The sequence below is a fragment of the Clupea harengus genome, chromosome 18 (assembly GCF_900700415.2).
Source record: "Clupea harengus chromosome 18, Ch_v2.0.2, whole genome shotgun sequence".
In the NCBI taxonomy this organism is placed as follows: Eukaryota; Metazoa; Chordata; class Actinopteri; order Clupeiformes; family Clupeidae; genus Clupea; species Clupea harengus.
In genome coordinates this window covers 958,916-979,595 of record NC_045169.1, presented here as the reverse complement: position 1 = coordinate 979,595, position 20,680 = coordinate 958,916, and the positions used below count along the sequence as shown (strand labels likewise).

Below are 20,680 nucleotides of genomic sequence, written 5' to 3'. Positions count from 1 at the left end.
CTTTGATCTGACTCTTTCACTCTCTGCCTTTCGTTCTCTCTTTCTCTTATTTTTCTCTCTGTGTAACTTTCCCCTTAACCATTTTCATTCCAGAACAGCCCCGCCCCCTGCACCCCCATCCCACACCCTGCAGGCATTCCCCCGACCCCTCCTTTACCCCTCCCATTCTAAAGCTCGCCCCCACCTCTCAATCCCACACCCTGCCTCCCCCATTCTCCCCCACCACCCCGTAGTTCAAGGGGGGGGAAGTGAACTTGCTCTATGGCAAAACAACCATGTCTCCCTCCCAGGCTCGGGTTGCCTAGCAATGGCGGGTGCTTTGAAAAAAATGGAATGCCACTTTAGTCAACAATAGCCTGAAGCAAAAGCTCCAGGTTGCCCAGAGGGGGCAGGCTATACACACTGTGTTCCTCTTCACTGAGCTCCGGCAGTATGGAGGACTGAGCTCGTAGAATGTCCACAGCTGGTGGGTTATAGATTAGAAGAGGATGATGCACAATCCCTCCGTGACCTTCAAAACTGATCTCAGAGCTCACCTTCTCCAGTTGTTCTAGCAGTCTGCGCTAGTAATGCCAAACAAGCTGTTTGTCCTGCATTGTTTGAGTGTTGTTTACTGGCATGGTATCACCCATGTCTCGCCTCTATATACTCTTGTCTCTAACATTTTAGAAATAAATTCAACTCAATTCCTTTGAATTGACTAAGTATTACAGTGTTGAAACTGATATGGAAGTTGTCATAACAATCAGACTCTTAAAAGACTGGATGCCAAATTGGATGCTATATTGTGCTCTTGCGGTGGTATATTAGTTTGCCTATTTGGTAAGGCTGTAGAAGGCCAACAGCTGTTTTGCAAGACAAAGCATCTCTCCTCACCCTAAGGCAAGGCATTCCACACCAAGCCCCCCATAATCCACCTTTAATGGCTCCATCCGCACAGCTCATAGGTAACTTTCTCTTCTATTTCAAACAGTAACCTTCCAAAACAATCCACACTATCTTAAACACAGTATTGCACATGCAATTTTTGCACCTGAGTATATGGTCTCCACAACTGTTGACATAGTACTCAAACATGTTTCTAAATAACACCGATATGAAAATCTGATAGAACCTGATTATACACTCTGCCTAACACAAACACTATTACGCACAGAAACACAAACTTAACAGACAAAATATTACACCAATTTAAACCTGAGTAGTTTGACTGATTAAACATACACACCAGAGAGAGAAGCAGATCTGAGGAGAGGACCAGGTAGTGTTTGAAGGCAAGAGGGCGGCAGAATACTTGAGACTAACAGGTTTGAAGGTATTTGAGACACACCCTCCCCCTTCCCCTGTCCTGTCCAAGCTAGGGCCTGTCAGCTGATCCCTAATTGGAGACAAACATCCCCTGTCCCAAACAACCAATCAGTGCTGCCTCTTCTCCAATCAGCCAATCGGCAGGCCTTGTCATGAGGCCCACTGTGCCTATGAAAACAGCACATCCACTGAAGGCATAACCAGATGAGGCTCCAAACCCCCTTCATATGAACAAAATGGGTCACCCTCGCTTGTGTCTCCAGTAAGGAGCAGGGGGCGGGGGTTGGGGTTGGGACGCTACAATGCCTCTTTTCTTGTCCATTGAGGTCATTTGATTGTGCTGTTTCATCTTATTTGTTTCTCATTCCATTCTTCCTTCATCATTGGACAGTCACAGTTTGGAGCCATTCAGGGTTGTGGGTTAAGGGCATCCATGTTCTTTGTTTACTCACAGGGTTAGGCTATCTGGCTACACTTAGAGAAAGGGCTAACCTGAAGGAATGCTTGACTGGGTCCATGTGGACAGCCCATGCCTACTGTTTAATGGACCTGCCAGGGGCCTCAGGCCTCCACAGCACCAGGTTGCCTTAAAGGCCTGTTCCCGTTCTTATGAGGTCATTAGAGCGAGTGCATCACTGGTGTTAAAGTGTGCACACACACGCACACACACATATGCACCGGTTAGAAGTAGAGCAGCCAAGACAATCCTTTCTCTACGTTGCTTTGGTGGGAAGCCAAGGTCTTGGATTTCGTTTTCTGTTATGTCCATATATAAATATATATAAAAATATGAAAATAGAGTAAATGTACTGTTTAGAAATCATGTCTAAAGTAGAAAATAAATACTTATAATTACTCAAATATCCATATGGCACCATGGCATAAGAACAACTTTGGCCCGTCTCTCTCACTCCAAATTCACATGCACATACATACATACAAACACAGTTTCTTAAGGCTTATTCCAGACACTAGTTATGCTTTATGGGTTGGTTTCCTCTACTCCGAGGGTTAAGCCAGCTGTTCTACAGGATGAGACCACAGCTCAGTCCCTCAGATGTATGCACACGTATGAGAACATTAGAACATTTTCACACGCAGAAACAGATGACCAGATCATCAACATTTCTTGTCTCTCAGGTCTAGAGCATTGCAAGCAAAATGCAACATTCCAGAGATCAGAAAAAAGGCTAAAGTTACACTTAAGTGTGAGAAGCTAAACACCCCCAATGTCAACTCCTGTTTGCCCCTGTTTATTTGAATTGATTTATTGTAGATACCACTTGTACAAATAAATATTTAAATGCAAGTAAACATAAATTGTAATGAAACATATGAATTGCTCTTCATTAACATTGCCACTGGTGAAGAGGAATGTGCAGATATACACACACATATAATGGACTACTGGGCGGAGTCAGGTGGACACACAGACCTCCTCCAACTAGGTGGTGTCTTTATAATAGTACACACTGTTCATGCTGATGCTTTATAATAGTACACACTATTCATGCTACTCTTTGCAATAGTACACACTATTCATGCTACTCTTTATAATAGTACACACTGTTCATATTACTCTTTATAATAGTACACACTGTTCATGCTACTCTTTATAATAGTACACACTGTTCATGCTGATGTTTTATAATAGTACACACTGTTCATGCTACTGCTACTCTTTATAATAGTACACACTATTCATGCTACTCTTTACTCTTTATAATAGTACACACTGTTCATGCTACTCTTTATAATAGTACACACTGTTCATGCTGATGTTTTATAATAGTACACACTGTTCATGCTACTGCTACTCTTTATAATAGTACACACTATTCATTATACTCTATTACACACTGTTCATGCTACTCTTTATACACACTGTTCATATTATAATAGTACACACTATTCATGCTGAATCCCATGGCTTGGGGTTTGATGTAGGTTATACAGTACACAGATGCTGTAGCTATTGATACAGTACAAAATAGCAACACATCCAAAAATAAACACAAACACAAGCTGTGCATAGTGTCTCATCCTTTATGCATCGGTCAACATCAGCGGTGAGGGGTGTACAATACAGGCACACTGAAAGGGATGGTGAATGAAAAGGCAAAGAGACCAGCAGGAAAGGAAGGAGAGAAGGGAGGAATACAATATCTGCATGCACACACCAGTCATCTGCATCGATGCATTCATTTCATCGTATGGAGAGAGGCAGAGAACCAGAGGAGAGGAGACTGTATGTCTTCCACAAATCACAATAAATCTAATAGATCACAGGCAAGGGTAAGCACGAGGGTGAATGAGTCACAGTGAGGGAGGGAGCGAGCGAGGGAGAAAGAAATGGTGACAGATCATGGAAGGAAAACAGAGGAGGAACAGAAAGACCACTTCTCAAAGACACCATGAGGTTTGAGAGGAACACACATGCATACGTGCACAGGCACAAATAGCACATATCAACAAAACCTTGCGCACGCACACACACACACACACACGCACGCACACACACACACACACACACACACACACACACACAGACACACACGTTTCCAGAGCTACTGTTCAGTACACGGAGGATCAGCAGATATTCCGAGCTAGAGATAGCCGTTTTCCCTTCCCTGTGACGCCCCGAGCGCCTCTACCTGTCACACTCCCCTCAGAATGGTCCCATTCCCCCTGGAAGCCTCCCTTACCTTGCAGCAGGCTCTGCAGGTTGAGCTGAGCTTCCTGATGCAGCTCCTGCACACACTCCGGCCTACTCCACGAGCCGAACACATTCACATGCTGTTGCCATGACGATCGGAAGTGGGCCGAGCGCTTGCTCTCCGAGTCCAAGTTGGTGTCGGCTGGTAGGAAGGAGGAGAGGCGGAGAGGGAGGGGAGAGGGAGGAGATGGAGAGATGCAGAAAGAGAGAATGGGAGAGAACAAGATACATGAAGAGAGGGAGGGAGGGAGGGACATTTATAAATAAAAATGGATAATATTTACATGGTTAATACCCAGAGATGTCGGACTGATAATGCTATGGGATTTGAAAGCTAAAGAGCGATGCCAGAGGAAGTGATCCCTACCTAAGCGATCAAACGGTGATGAGAACGTAATCATTATAACAATGAATTCATTAGTGCTCTGATGTGTTTGTGATGTTTAGGCAGACCAACAGATCAAAGCAAACATCTCGTTGGTTCTGTAGATGTAGACATTTCAAACAATTAGTTAGTGTGTTTGTTTTTTATCGACATGTTGATTCATGTTTTTCACTCAGAGAAGGCAGTGGGTAATGCTGTCTTGAGTATGTGTTTAAAGGATTCTTTCCAGGTTCAGAGACAGGGGCACAATTACAGCGTTCCACCAAGCCTCCTGTGGGCAGAGCGATCCTGATCATTCATCACAGTCCCTCTCCCTATTTCTCACTAAAATCAGGCTTACACTTACACTCATCATACAGCCCCTCGATGGACGATAAAAAGAACAGATACATTTACAAAGGCGCAACACAATGATTCTATTGGAGCCAATCTTAGGGAATAGTATCCCTTAGGAGAGCTTTGATGAGACACAAAGCAAAGAAAAGGTTTGAAAACAAAAATCACCAATTTTCCCCATGTTCTATGCCTCGGTGTATAGAAGGCACAGCCAATGTCACCAAGGCATTACACTGAAGAAGAGAGCCCAGGGACAGGGAAAGGGAAAAGGGAAAGAGTAGAAGCTCGAGAGAGAGAGAGAGAGAGAGAGAGAGAGAGAGAGAGAGAGAGAGAGAGAGAGAGAGAGAGAGAGAGAGAGAGAGAGAGAGCAGGGAAGACTGCTCATGCCCCATGTGGTTCGATGTGTACATTTAATTACAAGTTCAGCTGCAGTTCTCCAAAGAAGAATTAAGATGCCCGTCTTGCTGTTACATAACCCAAATGATTTAGAGGAGCTGAAAGACGGAGAGACCTGAGATCAAAAGGAAGAAGCCATCAAGCAGTACTTAGTACACAGTGAATGGAAGAGGCATCTGAGAAAGACATCTGTCATGGAGTAGTCTTTCACCACATAAGACCTGAAGGGATTTGTTGAGAAGGACTGAAGCACTAATGAGGTTTATGTTCATAGGGACTCAAAATATATTGGTTCCCTAGAGGAGTTCAAGGTTGCTAACAGATATAAAGAGATATTCCACTTTGTGAAGAATTATTGAATTTAAAGAGGCATGCAATTTCACATGAAAACTCACAACTCAGATAATGAGCGTGGAAAGACTGGGAGAGAGTATGAGGAGGACCACAATACTGAAAGACGTTGACTTCTTCCCCCGACCTCTAGAGTCTAACTATAGTGACTATAGTCTGAACCAACACAACGATGCTAGTTTCCTATTTGAACAGTGAATGCTATTTCACCCCGTAGTTAAAGTCGGGGTGACTAATGCCACATCTCCCGAGTGCTAAAATAAGCCAACTAAACTCTTCAACACCAGCATGAGATTTTTCACAATACTGCTCAAAGACCAGCCATGAAGTTTGGGGGGAAAAAAATGGCGAGACAAATGCATTCATACACACTCCGCATTACACCACTATGTGCACACGCGCGTGTGTGTGTGTGTGTGTGTGTGTGTGTGTGTGTGTGTGTGTGTGTGTGTGTGTGTGTGTGTGTGTGTGTGTGTGCGCGTGTGTGTGTGTGCGCGCGCTGTGAATCAGAATGGACAGCTCACTCAGTGGTGGCATGCAGTGGTCTTTCTGTTACCCAGAAACCATCAGGATGCAGCAGTAGAGTTGGGTCAGCTGATGCCCATGGCCACCTCCCTCTCTGCCCAGGCAGAGCACATCGAGCTGATGCCCACCTCCCTCTCAGGCCAGGCAGAGCACATCGAGCTGATGCCCATGGCCACCTCCCTCTCTGCCCAGGCAGAGCACATCGAGCTGATGCCCATGGCCACCTCCCTCTCTGCCCAGGCAGAGCACACAGAGCTGATGCCCACCTCCCTCTCTGCCCAGGCAGAGCACATCGAGCTGATGCCCATGCCCACCTCCCTCTCTGCCCAGGCAGAGCACATAGACCTGATGCCCACCTCCCTCTCTGCCCAGGCAGAGCACATAGACCTGATGCCCACCTCCCTCTCTGCCCAGGCAGAGCACATCGAGCTGATGCCCATGGCCACCCAGACCCACTGGCTATTATGACACACCTCATTAGTCAAATATCTATTACTGGCTTCTTGAACTACTTCAACACAGAAAGAGGCAATATAGAAAGACATGTAGAATCTTAGTGTAGTGACCAGCAGTATATAGAACATGTTAAAATGGCGGATTCAACCATGTAGGCTTTGATGGGTTTAATTTGATCATGTCTCTAACCTCTAGGCCAACAGATGGCGAAATATCAAAGACTCAAATGGGCAGATGGGGAAAGAGATTCCAAGAGTTCCATCCATAAACAATGATGAGCAGGGAAACAACGAGATAGAGAACATGGATTAGGATTAATCAAGGTAATGATGAATGAATGGATGACAAATAAATACTGTATACTGTTACAGGTTTGTCTTGCACAGCCAGACTTATACATGTCTGGAGACCACCATAGTGAAATATGGACTAAATATAAGTGGGAATGATTTCTGAACCAGCGAAACATTAACTAAAGACAGGGCTTAAAAGTGGATTGGAAGTCTTTGATTTAAAAGCACAGACCGAGATTCTGGTGAAAGGCTGTTGATATTTGAGACATGACTTTTTGTGCTTTTGATGTGTTGTTTGGCTGAAATAGTTGAAATTACCTACAATTTGAAAAGGACGAGCCTTAGAGGCCAGGCGATGCAACAAGAGCTAATCCACTAGACGCACATCAGGGCGCTCATTGAGGCTACTTTAGGCTAGCACTCTACTATCTGCACACAGTGATGACTCACTCTGAGGCTACGTTAGGCTAGCACTCTACTATCTGCACACAGTGATGACTCACTCTGTTTCTCTGTCATGGAAAGGGAGTTTGAGAGCTATGGTGTTTGCACACAGAGAAGAAATCAGAGGGGGCCTTTTTCATTGTTTCCACTGATAACTGGGAGAGAAGCAATTCTATTCTGAATGTTCACTCTCACGCCCCTAAACCTTAGTGGTATGTATCTGACTGGAACCCTTCCTGCACATCGAGCCAAGCATACACAATAATCTAAAGATTTGGAGTGGGGCTTTCAACCCATTCTGTAGAAGGAATGGCAGAGTTGTTTGGGTGTTATTCTGATTAGTGAGAGCATCAAGCTATCAACAATCAGCATGCACCTTCTAAAATGTCTTACCAAAATGTCTGAAGAGCAACTATGTACAAGAGAAAAATGAAATCAGGTTTTAATATAGGGTGATGTTAACGCCTCACCAAGATTTACAGTGAGGTTCTTTTTTTAGCTTTTCTACAATAGCTCTTCTGAATGTAGTCTGACTATACTGAAACCCTACACAGAGCTCCAAATCACTCTCATACTGTGTCACCACTATGGTTCCTCAGCATAGCTTTAGCCCAGGGCTGGAAAATATGATCAGGCCAGTTAGGCCTCCATGGGCTGGAGACAGACCAGGGATGATGAGATCTCACAGTTATGGCATTAATATACTGTACACTTCTTATTCTGTTTCTCTTTTCTCCATGGTTACATCATCCACAGTGGTTATTTCTGTCACAGGTCAATAAGAGCAGAAAAACAGAACCCACAGGCACAGAGAAAACTTAAAGGAATACTTAAAAGGTCTCAGATAGCACAGAAGATCTCTCTCAAAAGAGATAATAACACAACAACAACAACAAAACGTGCAGTCAAACCAAAGAGCAAAACAAAGTCTGAGGAATAACTCAGTTTAAAGGGTTCCAAAAATCGGTCCACTAGGTCAAAGTAGGGTAGGGTAACAAAGTCAAAGTCTCCACAATCAAAAAACACAAGGCATAAACCAGAAAGAACGTAGCACAGTATATCCAGTTGGTGCAGGTGATCCACAGGTAGAATCTGTTCCTCTGAGCTGAGCACTAGCTCAGTTTAAATACCCAGTTGATTGGACCTCGGAAAATTACAAAGAGGTTTTGGCTCCATCTGTAGCCATGACCGGCTGTATGACAGTCCCCCAACCCTCGATGGCTGGCTGCAGACGGCCCAGGGCGGTCCAGGTGAGCTGCATGGAAGTCCTTGATGACACAGGGGTCCAAAATATCCCTGGGAGGAACCCAGAATTGTTCCTCTGGACCGTAACCCTGGCGACCTCTTCACAGGTGGACATCCAGCAGCCTCTGGACCGTGAACACTGGACCGCCTGCAACAAAACGAGGGAGGTGGAGGCGGAGCAGGAGGACTCAATGGAGAAAAGACACTCTTTTTTAACAGAGACATGGAACACAGGACTCACCCGGAGGACTCAATGGAGAAAAGACACTCTCTTTTAACAGAGACACGGAACACAGGACTCACCCGGAGGACTCAATGGAGAAAAGACACTCTCTTTTAACAGAGACACGGAACACAGGACTGACCCGGAGGACTCAATGGAGAAAAGACACTCTCTTTTAACAGAGACACGGAACACAGGACTCACCCGGAGGCTCTTCGGAAGGGCCACCTTATAGGACACTGGGTTGATCTTTTTCACAATCTTGAAGGGACCAATGAAGTATGGAGAAAGCTTTCCAGAAGTGGTCTTAACAGGCAGATCCCTGGTGGATAACCACTTTCTTTGTCCTGGCCAAAAGCTGGGGGCTGGACGATGTCTACGGTTGGTCTACCTACGGTAATAGTCGGAAGACCTGAATAGGCTTCTTCTAGCCTAACTCCAGGTTCTCCTCAGATGTCTGTGCAGAAGATAAGGTCACATCAGCTTGTTGGCTGGGGAAGAATGTAAGATGGTAGCCCCACTATACGTGACCATGCCTGTGAAGGAATTTTTTAGCTGGTTATGAGCCGATTCTGCCCACAAAAGAAGAGGAGGGAGGGAAACCAGTAATAAAACCAGTAACCAGAGGTGTGACCAAGGATGGGCAGGGATGGGAAGTGAGTGAAGAAGGAATTAGGGCTTCTTGGTCACAGATTCTTGGTACATGTTTGGCAAGCAGCTACAGCTACTGTCAACCCCAGGATGACCGACTAGTTTAGAAGCATGCCCTCACTTAAGGAACTCTGAGTGACGACACACTTGGTCAAAAGGTTTGTCAGGAGGCACGTTGTTAAGTGGAGGACCTGTCTGTTGGGCTCTTATGAAGATCTTTGTACAGGAGCAATGATGATGGAGTCTGGAATGATCTTATAAGATGGACTATTACCATCTGCCTCCAAGAATTGTCCAGAGAGGGTGTCAGATTTTGCATTCTTGGACCCTGGACTGTAGGAACAAGTCAACCTCTAGGTCCCAGGTAACAAGTCAACCTCTAGGGGGCGTGGACCCAGGTAACAAGTCAACGGCCTATGGGGAGGCAGAGTACCAGCATTCTTTTTGCAAAATACATAAATCATGAGGCTTGAAGAAGAAGAAGAACTGTAACTTGGGATAAATCCACACAGGAAAAGCTCTGAGTAGCGGAGGAAAGAAGGAAGGATAACTGTGTTTGGGTTGTTTCCCCCTTAGATGGCCCCTTAGATGGCCCTTGGACTTCAACAAGAGGCACCACTTGGAAAGGGTGTTATTAGCCCAACAGAACTGGGGTTCATGTTCATGTTCCGATAACCTGGGATGAGATGGCCATTGACTGTAGGGTAGAGTTGGATCTCCTCAGTCATGGGGACAGTCCTGTACATTAACTTTCCTAAACCTATAGGGGCATCCATCTATGGCCAGAATATTCATGTGGGTGGCACAGTTCTCATAGTGTATCTCTAACTGTTGGGCTAGAGTTATGTCAAGGTTAACTGCTGCCCCTGAATCCACTTACGCAGAGACTAACCTCCGCTTTGGTGTTTTCTCTCCAGGTCAGCTTCGCTTTAACCAAGAGGCGCGAAGAAAGGTGGGAAGTGCGCCAGAGTTCCTCCAGAGGGCAGAAACCCTCTCTTCATCTTCTACCCTTCTCAGCAGCAGTGAGATGGGGACAGTCCAGTTGCATAGGTTCCTCTGACTCGAGACATGGGAACACTCTCGTGATCAGGGATTGGCCTGGGTTAGGAGGTGTTTGCCTCCAGATCGTTCTCGCTTGCGTTCCTGTATCTGCAGGTCTCTGTTGATATAAGCTGCTTGAGATTGGCACCCCATTCTCTGTTCACCAGCTCATCCTTGAGGGAGTCATTTGGGCCGTGGGAGAAGGTAGTTGTGGCCAAGACACAGTTGACAGGTGCCCCACAGATAGAATATGTTCCTATGGGAGATCATGACTGAACACTGAGCTGAGCACTAGCTCAACATTTTGATTCATAACAGTAATTTAATAACATATTTTTTCTCAGTAACAGATAACGATTACATTTATTTAGTAATCAAATTACTTAACTCAGTTACTCCCAAACCCTGCTCATTTCATATGTAGAAGTAATATTGTCCACATTTTCTAGGCCCACACTACAATATAGTGGTACCGTGAGTCACGGAATCAATTTAATACAACTGTTATTGGACATACAGTATAGGCCTATGGTAATATATCTATCTGGCGTCAACTGTGGTGAAATGTGGACTAAATGTGGGCTGAAATGATTAGAAAATTAACATCATTTGAAATCTTTTAATAAACCCAATGGAGGAGGATAAAAGTAGAGGGAGTGGAGTGGAGGGAGTAAGTGCTGAATCTTAGACGAAAGGCCCGTAGGCGTAGTTTCATTGGCATTCAATTTCGATGAGCTTCTGGTCTGCAGTGGAAAATAACACGTTGTGTTACATGTCATCTAGGGTTAGGCTTAGGGTTATTCTAGCAGTCTATGAGTGCATGATGGCACAATATAACATGACAGAGAGTGGGGTTAGGCTTAGGGTTATTCTAGCAGTCTATGAGTGCATCATTGCACAATATAACATGACAGAGAGTGGGGTTGGTAAAGGCTATTCCCACGGTTGTGATTCCACCAGAACGGTTGCACAAATGAAAATAGCCATTCTCATTGTCCCCCCCCCCCCTCACCCCTCAGTCATGGTGCTTTACCTGGTGCATGAACAGTCTGCTCATCGCACTTACAATGTGCTCCTAGTAACCCGGTTCTACTCGTATGCAAATCCATTGGGCTCGTTCAGTGTGCTGTGTTCAGTGTGCTGTGTTCAGTGCTTAAGGGTTCTGTCTTCCCACTCTGGCTGTGTTTATACAAAGCCTCTTGAACAATCCCACAGGAAGATACCATTATGATGTCATCTAGTTGGCCTCCTGCCAGTAGTCTGATTTTCTTTGGATGTGCTTCAACTGAGAAAAAAACCTATCAAGCCTGTTCAATGTCCGCTACAAGAGTCCCAGACAATTTGGGTGTGTTGTGTTTTACAAAGCTAACACTATCCCAAAGAATGACCAACTCTGTAGAGGAAGTTGTGCGATACAATGCATGAGTCTGAAAATGACGCATCCAAACTGAATCTGAAACATGGCACAGAGGGGCATGTCAGCGACAGACTCGCATAATTACATGAGTAAGGATGGGGAAACTCTCCTGATGACTTCCAGGGCCCATTGTCTGAGGAGAAGAGTTGACACAAAACTCTTGATGTACTTCCTGAATACCGCCACAGGCAGACAGAATGAATGTTGTGACTTTCAAACTAGCACAGTTGGTGAAGTCATTCTGGATATGGTATCTTAGCATGGGGCCCTTGTGGAAAGTGAATAACCCTGTAGCTTCACAATTTGGTGCCGGGGCGCTGATAAGGCAGGATCTGGGCTGATATCATTTACATCATTTACATTTAGTAGACGCTTTTATCCAAAGCGACTTACAATGTATACACATATTACATTTACACTGATGGCACACTGCACATCAGGAGCAATTAGGGGTTCAGTGTCTTGCTCAAGGACGCTTCGACAGGGAATCGAACTAGCAACCTTCTGATTACTAAACGACTTCTTTATCTCCTGTACCACTGTCGCCCCAGCTATATCAGGAGCACTCTGGTCAAAGGGGCTCTATGTAAGCCTGACTAGGCTTTCTAATTTTACACTTCTCACTCCAAACATATTGGGGGCAATGTCTACGGCTTCTACGTTTGTACAACCCTATCTTCTCTCCCTTCGTAGAAGTAAACAAACAATACGATTGAAAGATATCTAGGCTATATAATTGATATTGATATGTTACATTGACTTCATTAACTAAGTCGAACAGACCCTGTTTAACCTTCATTTAACCTTCATTTAAGCACTCAAGCTTTTGAGCTAGTTATTAAACTAACCTTTATGTTAACCAGTGGGTTACTGAGCTACTTGTTGATGCTATAACTACAGAATAGCTATGCTTACTTGGTCGTTCCATTTTTCCGATTTTTCCAGGATTTTCAGACCATTTCTGACAGTGTAGGCTTATATCCCATGACAGCACCATAGCTTTGCCTTGCTTTTTTCGCTACAGGGACTCACTAGTGCCTCTTGAGGTACAAAAGTTGTATTATGAAAGAGGACGGACCGGGGCTAGCTAGTTAGCATGCTAACTTTAGTGGATAGTATCTGGGAAACACAGTGCATAGGCGTTATGAAACATTACGTCAAATTCTGTAGATATTTCTGTTGCTATAGTTCATTTTTTAATGTTTTAAACTAAAACCTAAAAGGAGAGTGTGGATAATAGGGAGAACGATAGAATAAATGGTTAAAAAAGTAATGGCAAGTATTCTGCAGAGTGCTGGAGTTCACTCCTGCCTCATACAGAGATTTAAAGAAATAAACTCCCCAGGTGCCACACAGGATTCCTAACAGTGGACTAAACCTGAAATGATCTCATGAAAGGGTGTGGTCATTATCACTTCACTGTTCACACAGCTTTGAGCGGCAGTTTACTTGAAAAACATAAACGCATACAATCACACACAGACATAGGCAGAGGCATACAGTGCGCTCCACTCCACACAACAATCCTGTGGGGAATGGGCTGGCTCTCTCTCTCTCTCTCTCTCTCTCCCCCTCTCTCTCTCCTTGAGCTCGGTAAACATCACCACAGCTTCCACTCAGCCTGCCACTCCAGCACTCTGAACGGGGCCTATGGGATACACATGGAGGGATGGAATATGCTTTTAGAGGCCAAAGAAAAGAGGGGGAGAGAAAAAGGACATGCAGACACGCAGGACTGCACGAAGCAACCGACAGCAACAGAATAGGAAATCTTGAGTGAGAAGTTAAAGAAATGTCTACACACACACACACACACACACACACACACACACACACACACACACACACACACACACACACACACACGTACATAGCCAAAATAAAGATTGCCATATGGAGATTGAAGCTTAACTGAATATCTTCATTTCCCCACTCTCTGGGGATCGTTGTACATACAGTAGTTACGACCAATTAGTAAAGTTTAATGAGCACATGTGTTCTACACGCTAGGAGGACCACAACTCTCCAGTCACAAGACCTTCGAAGAGCCTGAACAGACAGCCTTGGAACTTGATCTTAATCAGCTATCAGCACATCAATCCAAGCAAGAAGTGTCTGCGGAGGGAAAGCAAAAGGGCTTTCTTTGTTTTTGAATTCATTTTAGCCTATGACATTTAACATCCCCTGTTTCTTGTGTTTTGCCAACTCTGCTACACAATAACAGATTTATATGGCACCAAGGAGTGCTTAACCTGTACTGACCCATCTTAAGTATCTTACGTTCTTTGGAGCACTTATTAATGATTGATTACAAACCTTTGGTACCCACATTAACAAACACCCTGAACGCATGTCTCATTTGTTCATTAACCTCTGAGGCTGTGTCATTCATTGGCTCACATTTCACATGGGCGCCGGTATATGTACGGTACATTAAATGTGCATATGCAAACACACACACACACACACACACGCACACACACACACGCACACGCACACGCACACGCACACGCACACGCACACACACACACACACACACACACACACACACACACACACACACATACACACACACACACACACACACATGCCAGTTGGTAGTCTACACTTAACCTCCATGTCTCTTCTCCTCCTCTCTACTACCCAGCCTTCCTTTCACTGCAGCTGAACACACACACTGAAGCCTGCCATCAGGAGTGATCTCTCTCTCACACACACACACACACACACACACACACACACACACTGAAGCCTGCCATCAGGAGTGATCTCTCTCACACACACACACACACACACACACACACAGGAGCTGGCAGTCAGAGCTGTGACACTCAAAGGCTTCATTTAGAAACTCATTTACATAAACATTCTATGAAGCTTAATTTCTCCCCCATTCATTATACATACATAATTAGCCAGCCAGTCATGGACAGTTTTGAGCATATCTGTGAAAGTGCCTGTGAGAGTATCTGTATATGTGTGTGTTCTTGGATGTCTTATGTATCATTATACTGCTGTAAATACACTCGCAATATTATAGATAAGTCTTATGCAACATTATACTGCTGTAAATACACTCACATTATTATAGATACGTCTTACGTATCATTATACTGCTGTAAATACACTCACATTATTATAGATAAGTCTTATGCAACATTATACTGCTGTAAATACACTCACATTATTATAGATACGTAACAAATAACAGATAGTAACAAAGTAAGTATCAGAATCCAAGTATCAGGGTTCTCTATCAATCCCCCATAATGTGGGACATCACCAGGAGAATGCATGTATGTTTATCGTCATAAATCAGAGAGAACGCAAACAGTGAGTGGTAGGCTAGTGTATTTAGCAAACAGTGAGTAATATGCTAGTGTATTTAGCAAACAGTGAGTAATATGCTGGTGTATTTAGCAAACACTGAGTAATATGCTAGTGTATTTAGCAAACAGTGAGTAATATGCTAGTGTATTTAGCAAACAGTGAGTAATATGCTAGTGTATTTAGCAAACAGTGAGTATTATTATGCTAGTGTATTTAGCAAACAGTGAGTAATATGCTAGTGTATTTAGCAAACCGTGAGTATTATGCTAGTGTATTTAGCAAACAGTGAGTAATATGCTAGTGTATTTAGCAAACCGTGAGTATTATGCTGGTGTATTTAGCAAACAGTGGGTAGTAGGCTAGTGTATTTAGCAAACAGTGAGTAATATGCTAGTGTATTTAGCAAACAATGGGTAATATGCTAGTGTATTTAGCAAACAGTGGGTAGTAGGCTAGTGTATTTAGCAAACCGTGAGTAGTAGGCTAGTGTATTTAGCAAACAGTGCGGAGTAGGCTAGTGTATTTAGCCAACGCTACATGGAAATAAGCTACACAGGAAACCTTTGCTGTAGTAATAGAGGTGCCATCAGTGGAAAAGATCTCTAAAAAATACAATGTCAAATGTCACATTTCAATGTCACATGTCAAATGACACATTTGTCACATGATGAAAAAAGCTTGTGGTGTTTTCATGGCCAAAAAATGAAAAGGCTTATGATGTTTTCTTTTTTAAACCATCAACAGAAGTGTGTGTGCGTGTATGCGTGCGTGTGTGTGTGTGTTTGTGTATGCGTGTGTGTGTGTGTGCTACCACCATGACCTCCAATGACCCCAAGGTCACTTTCTCATAGGTGTGCCAAGATTCCATCAAATCAGTTGAGACCACTGCAAACCATGTACCAAAACACATTTTTTCTCAGTACACACACACACACACACACACACACACACACACACACACACACACACAGAAGTTTTTAAACATAGAGAAAAAAATCTAAGATAGCCACTCCAAACTAATTTTGTGAAGGAAACACACAAGGTGAAGTTCAACAAGCGAAAAGTCCGGAGGAGCAAAGATACAACATCAATCAATTCAATAGGGCTGTAATTATAACAGTTTCATTCTCTCTCTCTCTCTCTCTCTCTCTCTCTCTCTCTCTCTCTCTTTATATATATATAAAGTAGTATATATATATATATATACACACAATATCCCTATCTGACCATACATACATTATGAACATCCTAACATCCTGTAAAAACAAACAGATTCTTTGCCAAGTCTTAAATCCTAAAGCCAGTATATCCCTCCCCTTGCTCTCTCATCTCTTATCCTACCTGTGGCGCTCCTCAACATCTCCAGCCTTTTGTCTGTCCCGAGCACATGAACACAACACAACCCAGCCTGGGGTAGCGTCCCAGAGTAAGTGCAGTCTAGAGTGTGTGTGTGTGAGCGGAACACTGAAGGAGCGAGAGAAGGAGGGAGGCACACAGTGAGGAGAGAGGGGGGTTGGAAAGATGAGAAGCTACGAGGGAATGGAACAGAAGTATGACACTGATCGAAAAGAAGCTGTAGAGACAACTGCAGGGAGAGAGAGAGAGAGAGAGAGAGAGCGGGAGCGGGAGGGGGACACAGAGAGAGTGAGAGAGAGAGAGAGAGAGAGAGAGAGAGCGGGAGCGGGAGGGGGACACAGAGAGAGTGAGAGAGAGAGTGAGAGAATGGAAGGAGGAGACTGCATGCTTCCTCCAATGTGTTGTTGGGGAAAGACAGGAAGGGTTTGGGGTCTGAGGATCCCCCCATACACACAAACTCATTCACATACATACTCTCTCTCTCTCTCTCTCTCTTGCACACACACACACACACACACACACACACACACACACACACAGACACACGCACACAGACACACGCACACACACACACACACACAGACACACACACACAGACACACACTCACACACACACACACACACACACACACACATACACTCCATTGTCAGCACAGCACTGCCCTGCTCTTTCCTTCCTCAACTCACAATCCCTTCCTGCTCCAACACTAAAGCAGCCAATAGGAAAACAGCACTCCCATCCCACTCATGGTTCAAAGTCAAACAAGTTCATTAAAAAGACAATCAACATCGATATATATCCAAAAAGGCTCAAATAAACCATCTATCTACACTGTACATCCACACACTTTGGTTCTAATACATATTGGCAGATGCCATATGGATATGCTAGGAAATTCTTGTCAGTTGAGTTTCCTGAATTGTAATGGAAAACACCACTGTAAGCTCTGAAAGTCCAGCGAGACATTCATCGTTGAACTACCTCACCACCACAACTGGCCACCCAGTCACACACACATGTGTCACCCAGTCACACACTTATACACACACACAACTGGCCACCCAGTCACATACTTATACACACACACACATGTGTCACCCAGTCACACACTTATACACACACACAACTGGCCACCCAGTCACATACTTATACACACACACACATGTGTGACAGTCAGTCACATACTTAAACACACACACACACACATGTGTCACCCAGTCACATACTTATACACACACACAACTGGCCACCCAGTCACATACTTATACACACACACACATGTGTGTCAGTCAGTCACATACTTAAACACACACACACACACACACATGTGTCACCCAGTCACATACTTATACACACACACAACTGGCCACCCAGTCACATACTTATACACACACACATACGGTGTGTGTCACCCAGTCACATACTTATACACACACATGTGTGTGTCAGCCAGGCACATACTTATACACACACACATGTGTCAGCCAGGCACATACTTGGAACATTACCATATCCCCCAACACATCAGGAGAATGATCACCACCTACTTCAGTGGATTCAAGTTACGGTTCCAGACCACCCAGTTTACAACCCAGTGGCAGGACCTGGAAAAGGGGATCGTAACGGGCTGCACCATCTCCCCCATCTTGTTCATTATGGGAATGAACCTTCTCATTACAGCGGCAGTGAAGGAATCCAGAGGGCCAATAATGGAGTCTGGCATTCGCCAACCTCCATTAAGAGGCTTTATGGATGACCTCACCATCACAACGGCAACAAGGTGGATCCTGAAGGCACTCGACGACGTGGCAACTTGGGCTCGAATGAAATTCAAGCCTAAGAAGTCAAGAAGCATGGTGATCAGGAATGGTAAGGTTACAAACAGGTTCCAGCTTCAAGTCCAGGGGGAAGTCATACCACCGATTGAGGAGAACCCAATAAAATGCCTGGGCAAGTGGTACGATTCATCTCTCAAGGACAAAGGCAGTGTTTCAAGGACCGAGAAGCAGGCAGAAGAGTGGCTTAAAAAGATAGAGAGTTCAGGCCTACCAGGCAAGTTCAAGACCTGGCTGTTCCAGCATGGCCTGCTTCCAAGACTCCTGTGGCTCTTGACGATTTACGAGATACCTATGACAGCGGTTGAAGGGATCGAGAGGAAAGTCAACAAACATCTCCGCAAGTGGCTTGGTATTCCACCAAGCTTCACGTCAGTAGGGCTCTACATCAGGTCGGGACAGCTACAGCTACCCCTATCATCGGTGGTTGAGGAGTTCAAGGTGGCAAAGTGCAGGATTGTGATGATGCTCAGAGATTCCACCGACGAGATGGTTAGAGGCGCAGGCGTCACCACAAGATCTGGGCGCAAATGGGCAGCAGCCACACAAGTGGAACAGGCAGAAAGCCTGCTAAAGTTGAAGGACATCATCGGGAACCCGTGCACTGGGCGGCAGGGACTAGGGTCCACCCATTTCCAACAATGGACCAAAGCCGACCCAAGGCAGAGGAGAGTCATGGTCCAAGCCGAGGTCCGGCAGCTAGAGGAGGAGGGGAGATGGTCTAGGGCTGTGGAGCTTGGTTTACAAGGAGCCTGGACGAAGTGGGAACTACCAAAGCGTAAGATCACCTGGCCCGAACTCTGGAGACTGGAGCCTTTCCGAATCTCGTTCCTGCTCCGCTCAGTGTACGACACCCTTCCAACACCAACAAACCTGTACAGGTGGGGAATGAGGGAGGACCCACAGTGCAGGTTATGTGGGGAGAGAGGAACAATGGCGCATATCCTGGCAGGATGCAGGACTGCTCTTAGCCAGGGAAGATACCGGTGGCGCCACGACAAGGTCCTCAGAGCACTAGCCGACATCTTGGAGCAGGAGAGACGGAAAAAGCACCAGCCTCAATCGAGACCAACACCATCCATCCAGTTCATCAGGGAGGGGGAGAAACCATCATCCTCCAAGAAGACCAAGAAGGGCCTACTGCAGACAGCACCATCATGGGAGATGAGGGTAGACCTGGGAAGGAAACTACACTTTCCCCAGGTCGTCCAAACTTCCCTGAGGCCTGACATGGTCATTTGGTCAGAAGAGGCCAAGAAGATCATCCTGATCGAACTGACCGTCCCGTGGGAAGAAGGATGCGTTGAAGCCTACGAGAGGAAAGCCACCAAGTACCAGGACCTTGTCCAACAATGCAGGGACAAGGGATGGCAGGCCTGGCTATTCCCAGTGGAGGTCGGATGCAGGGGCTTCCCGGCACAGTCTGTGTGGAATACACTCACAGCTCTGGGAATAAAAGGAAGGGAGAGGAAGACAGCTGTCCGTAGGTTGGGGGAAGCCGCAGAGAGAGCCTCTTGCTGGCTCTGGAATAGGAGGGAGGAGAGAAGCTGGGGACCAGGAGAAGATGGGCAGTGACTGGCCATCACTGCCGGCCCGCCAACTCGAGGGCGTTGTGGTTCAGGGTCGAAACGTCCAATGAAAGTTGGTCACCACCTGATGACATCTTCTCCTGGTCGAAAGCTACAGTCACTTCCTAAGTGACTGAAGGAGTAAGCACTTCATTGTGTATTTAATAGAAGTACACACACATATGTGTGTCACCCAGTCACATACTTAAACAGACACACACACACATATGTGTCAGCCAGTCACATACTTATACAAACACACACACACACACACACACACACATGTGTCACCCAGTCACATACTTATACAAACACACATATGTGTGTCACCCAGTCACACACTTATACACACACACACACACACACACGCACACACACACACACACACACACACACACGCACACACGCACGCACGCACGCACACACACACACACACACACACACACACACACACACACACACACAAACACACACACACATATGTGTCACCCAGTCACATACTTATACACACACACACACACATATGTGTAACCCAGTCACATACTTATACACACACACACACACATGTGCCACCCAGGCACATAGACACACACACATTTATTGAGCTGTCCAGTCCAGTAACACGTGACCCTGAGCAAGGTTTCCAATGACTCTGTAAACTACAGTGTGATGGAGGGAGAAAGAACTAATGTGGCGTCCAATCAGCATGCACACACGGTTATCTGTGTTTTCACAGCAACATGCACCAGCTCCCTAATCTGTCTCAACATGAAACAGGCACAAATTGTGTACTTCACAAAGAA

The 20,680-nt window shown here is 45.2% G+C and overlaps 1 protein-coding gene across 2 annotated transcripts in view; it reads right to left on the bottom strand.

Annotated features, from left to right (window-relative positions):
- The window catches only part of nhsl2 (NHS-like 2), a 31,441-nt gene that overhangs the window by 7,825 nt on the left and 2,936 nt on the right, over window positions 1-20,680 (bottom strand). Inside the window, exons 1-2 of one of the 2 annotated variants that reach the window (XM_031584603.1) lie at window positions 16,459-16,734; window positions 4,014-4,166 (exon numbers count right to left, since the gene is read on the bottom strand). In XM_031584603.1, coding sequence (XP_031440463.1) covers window positions 4,014-4,166; window positions 16,459-16,477 — 172 coding nt within the window. In that variant the 5' untranslated portion in view covers window positions 16,478-16,734. Of the gene's footprint in view, window positions 1-4,013; window positions 4,167-16,458; window positions 16,735-20,680 lie in introns of those variants that run through there. The other variant, XM_031584602.1, reaches the window with a different exon arrangement.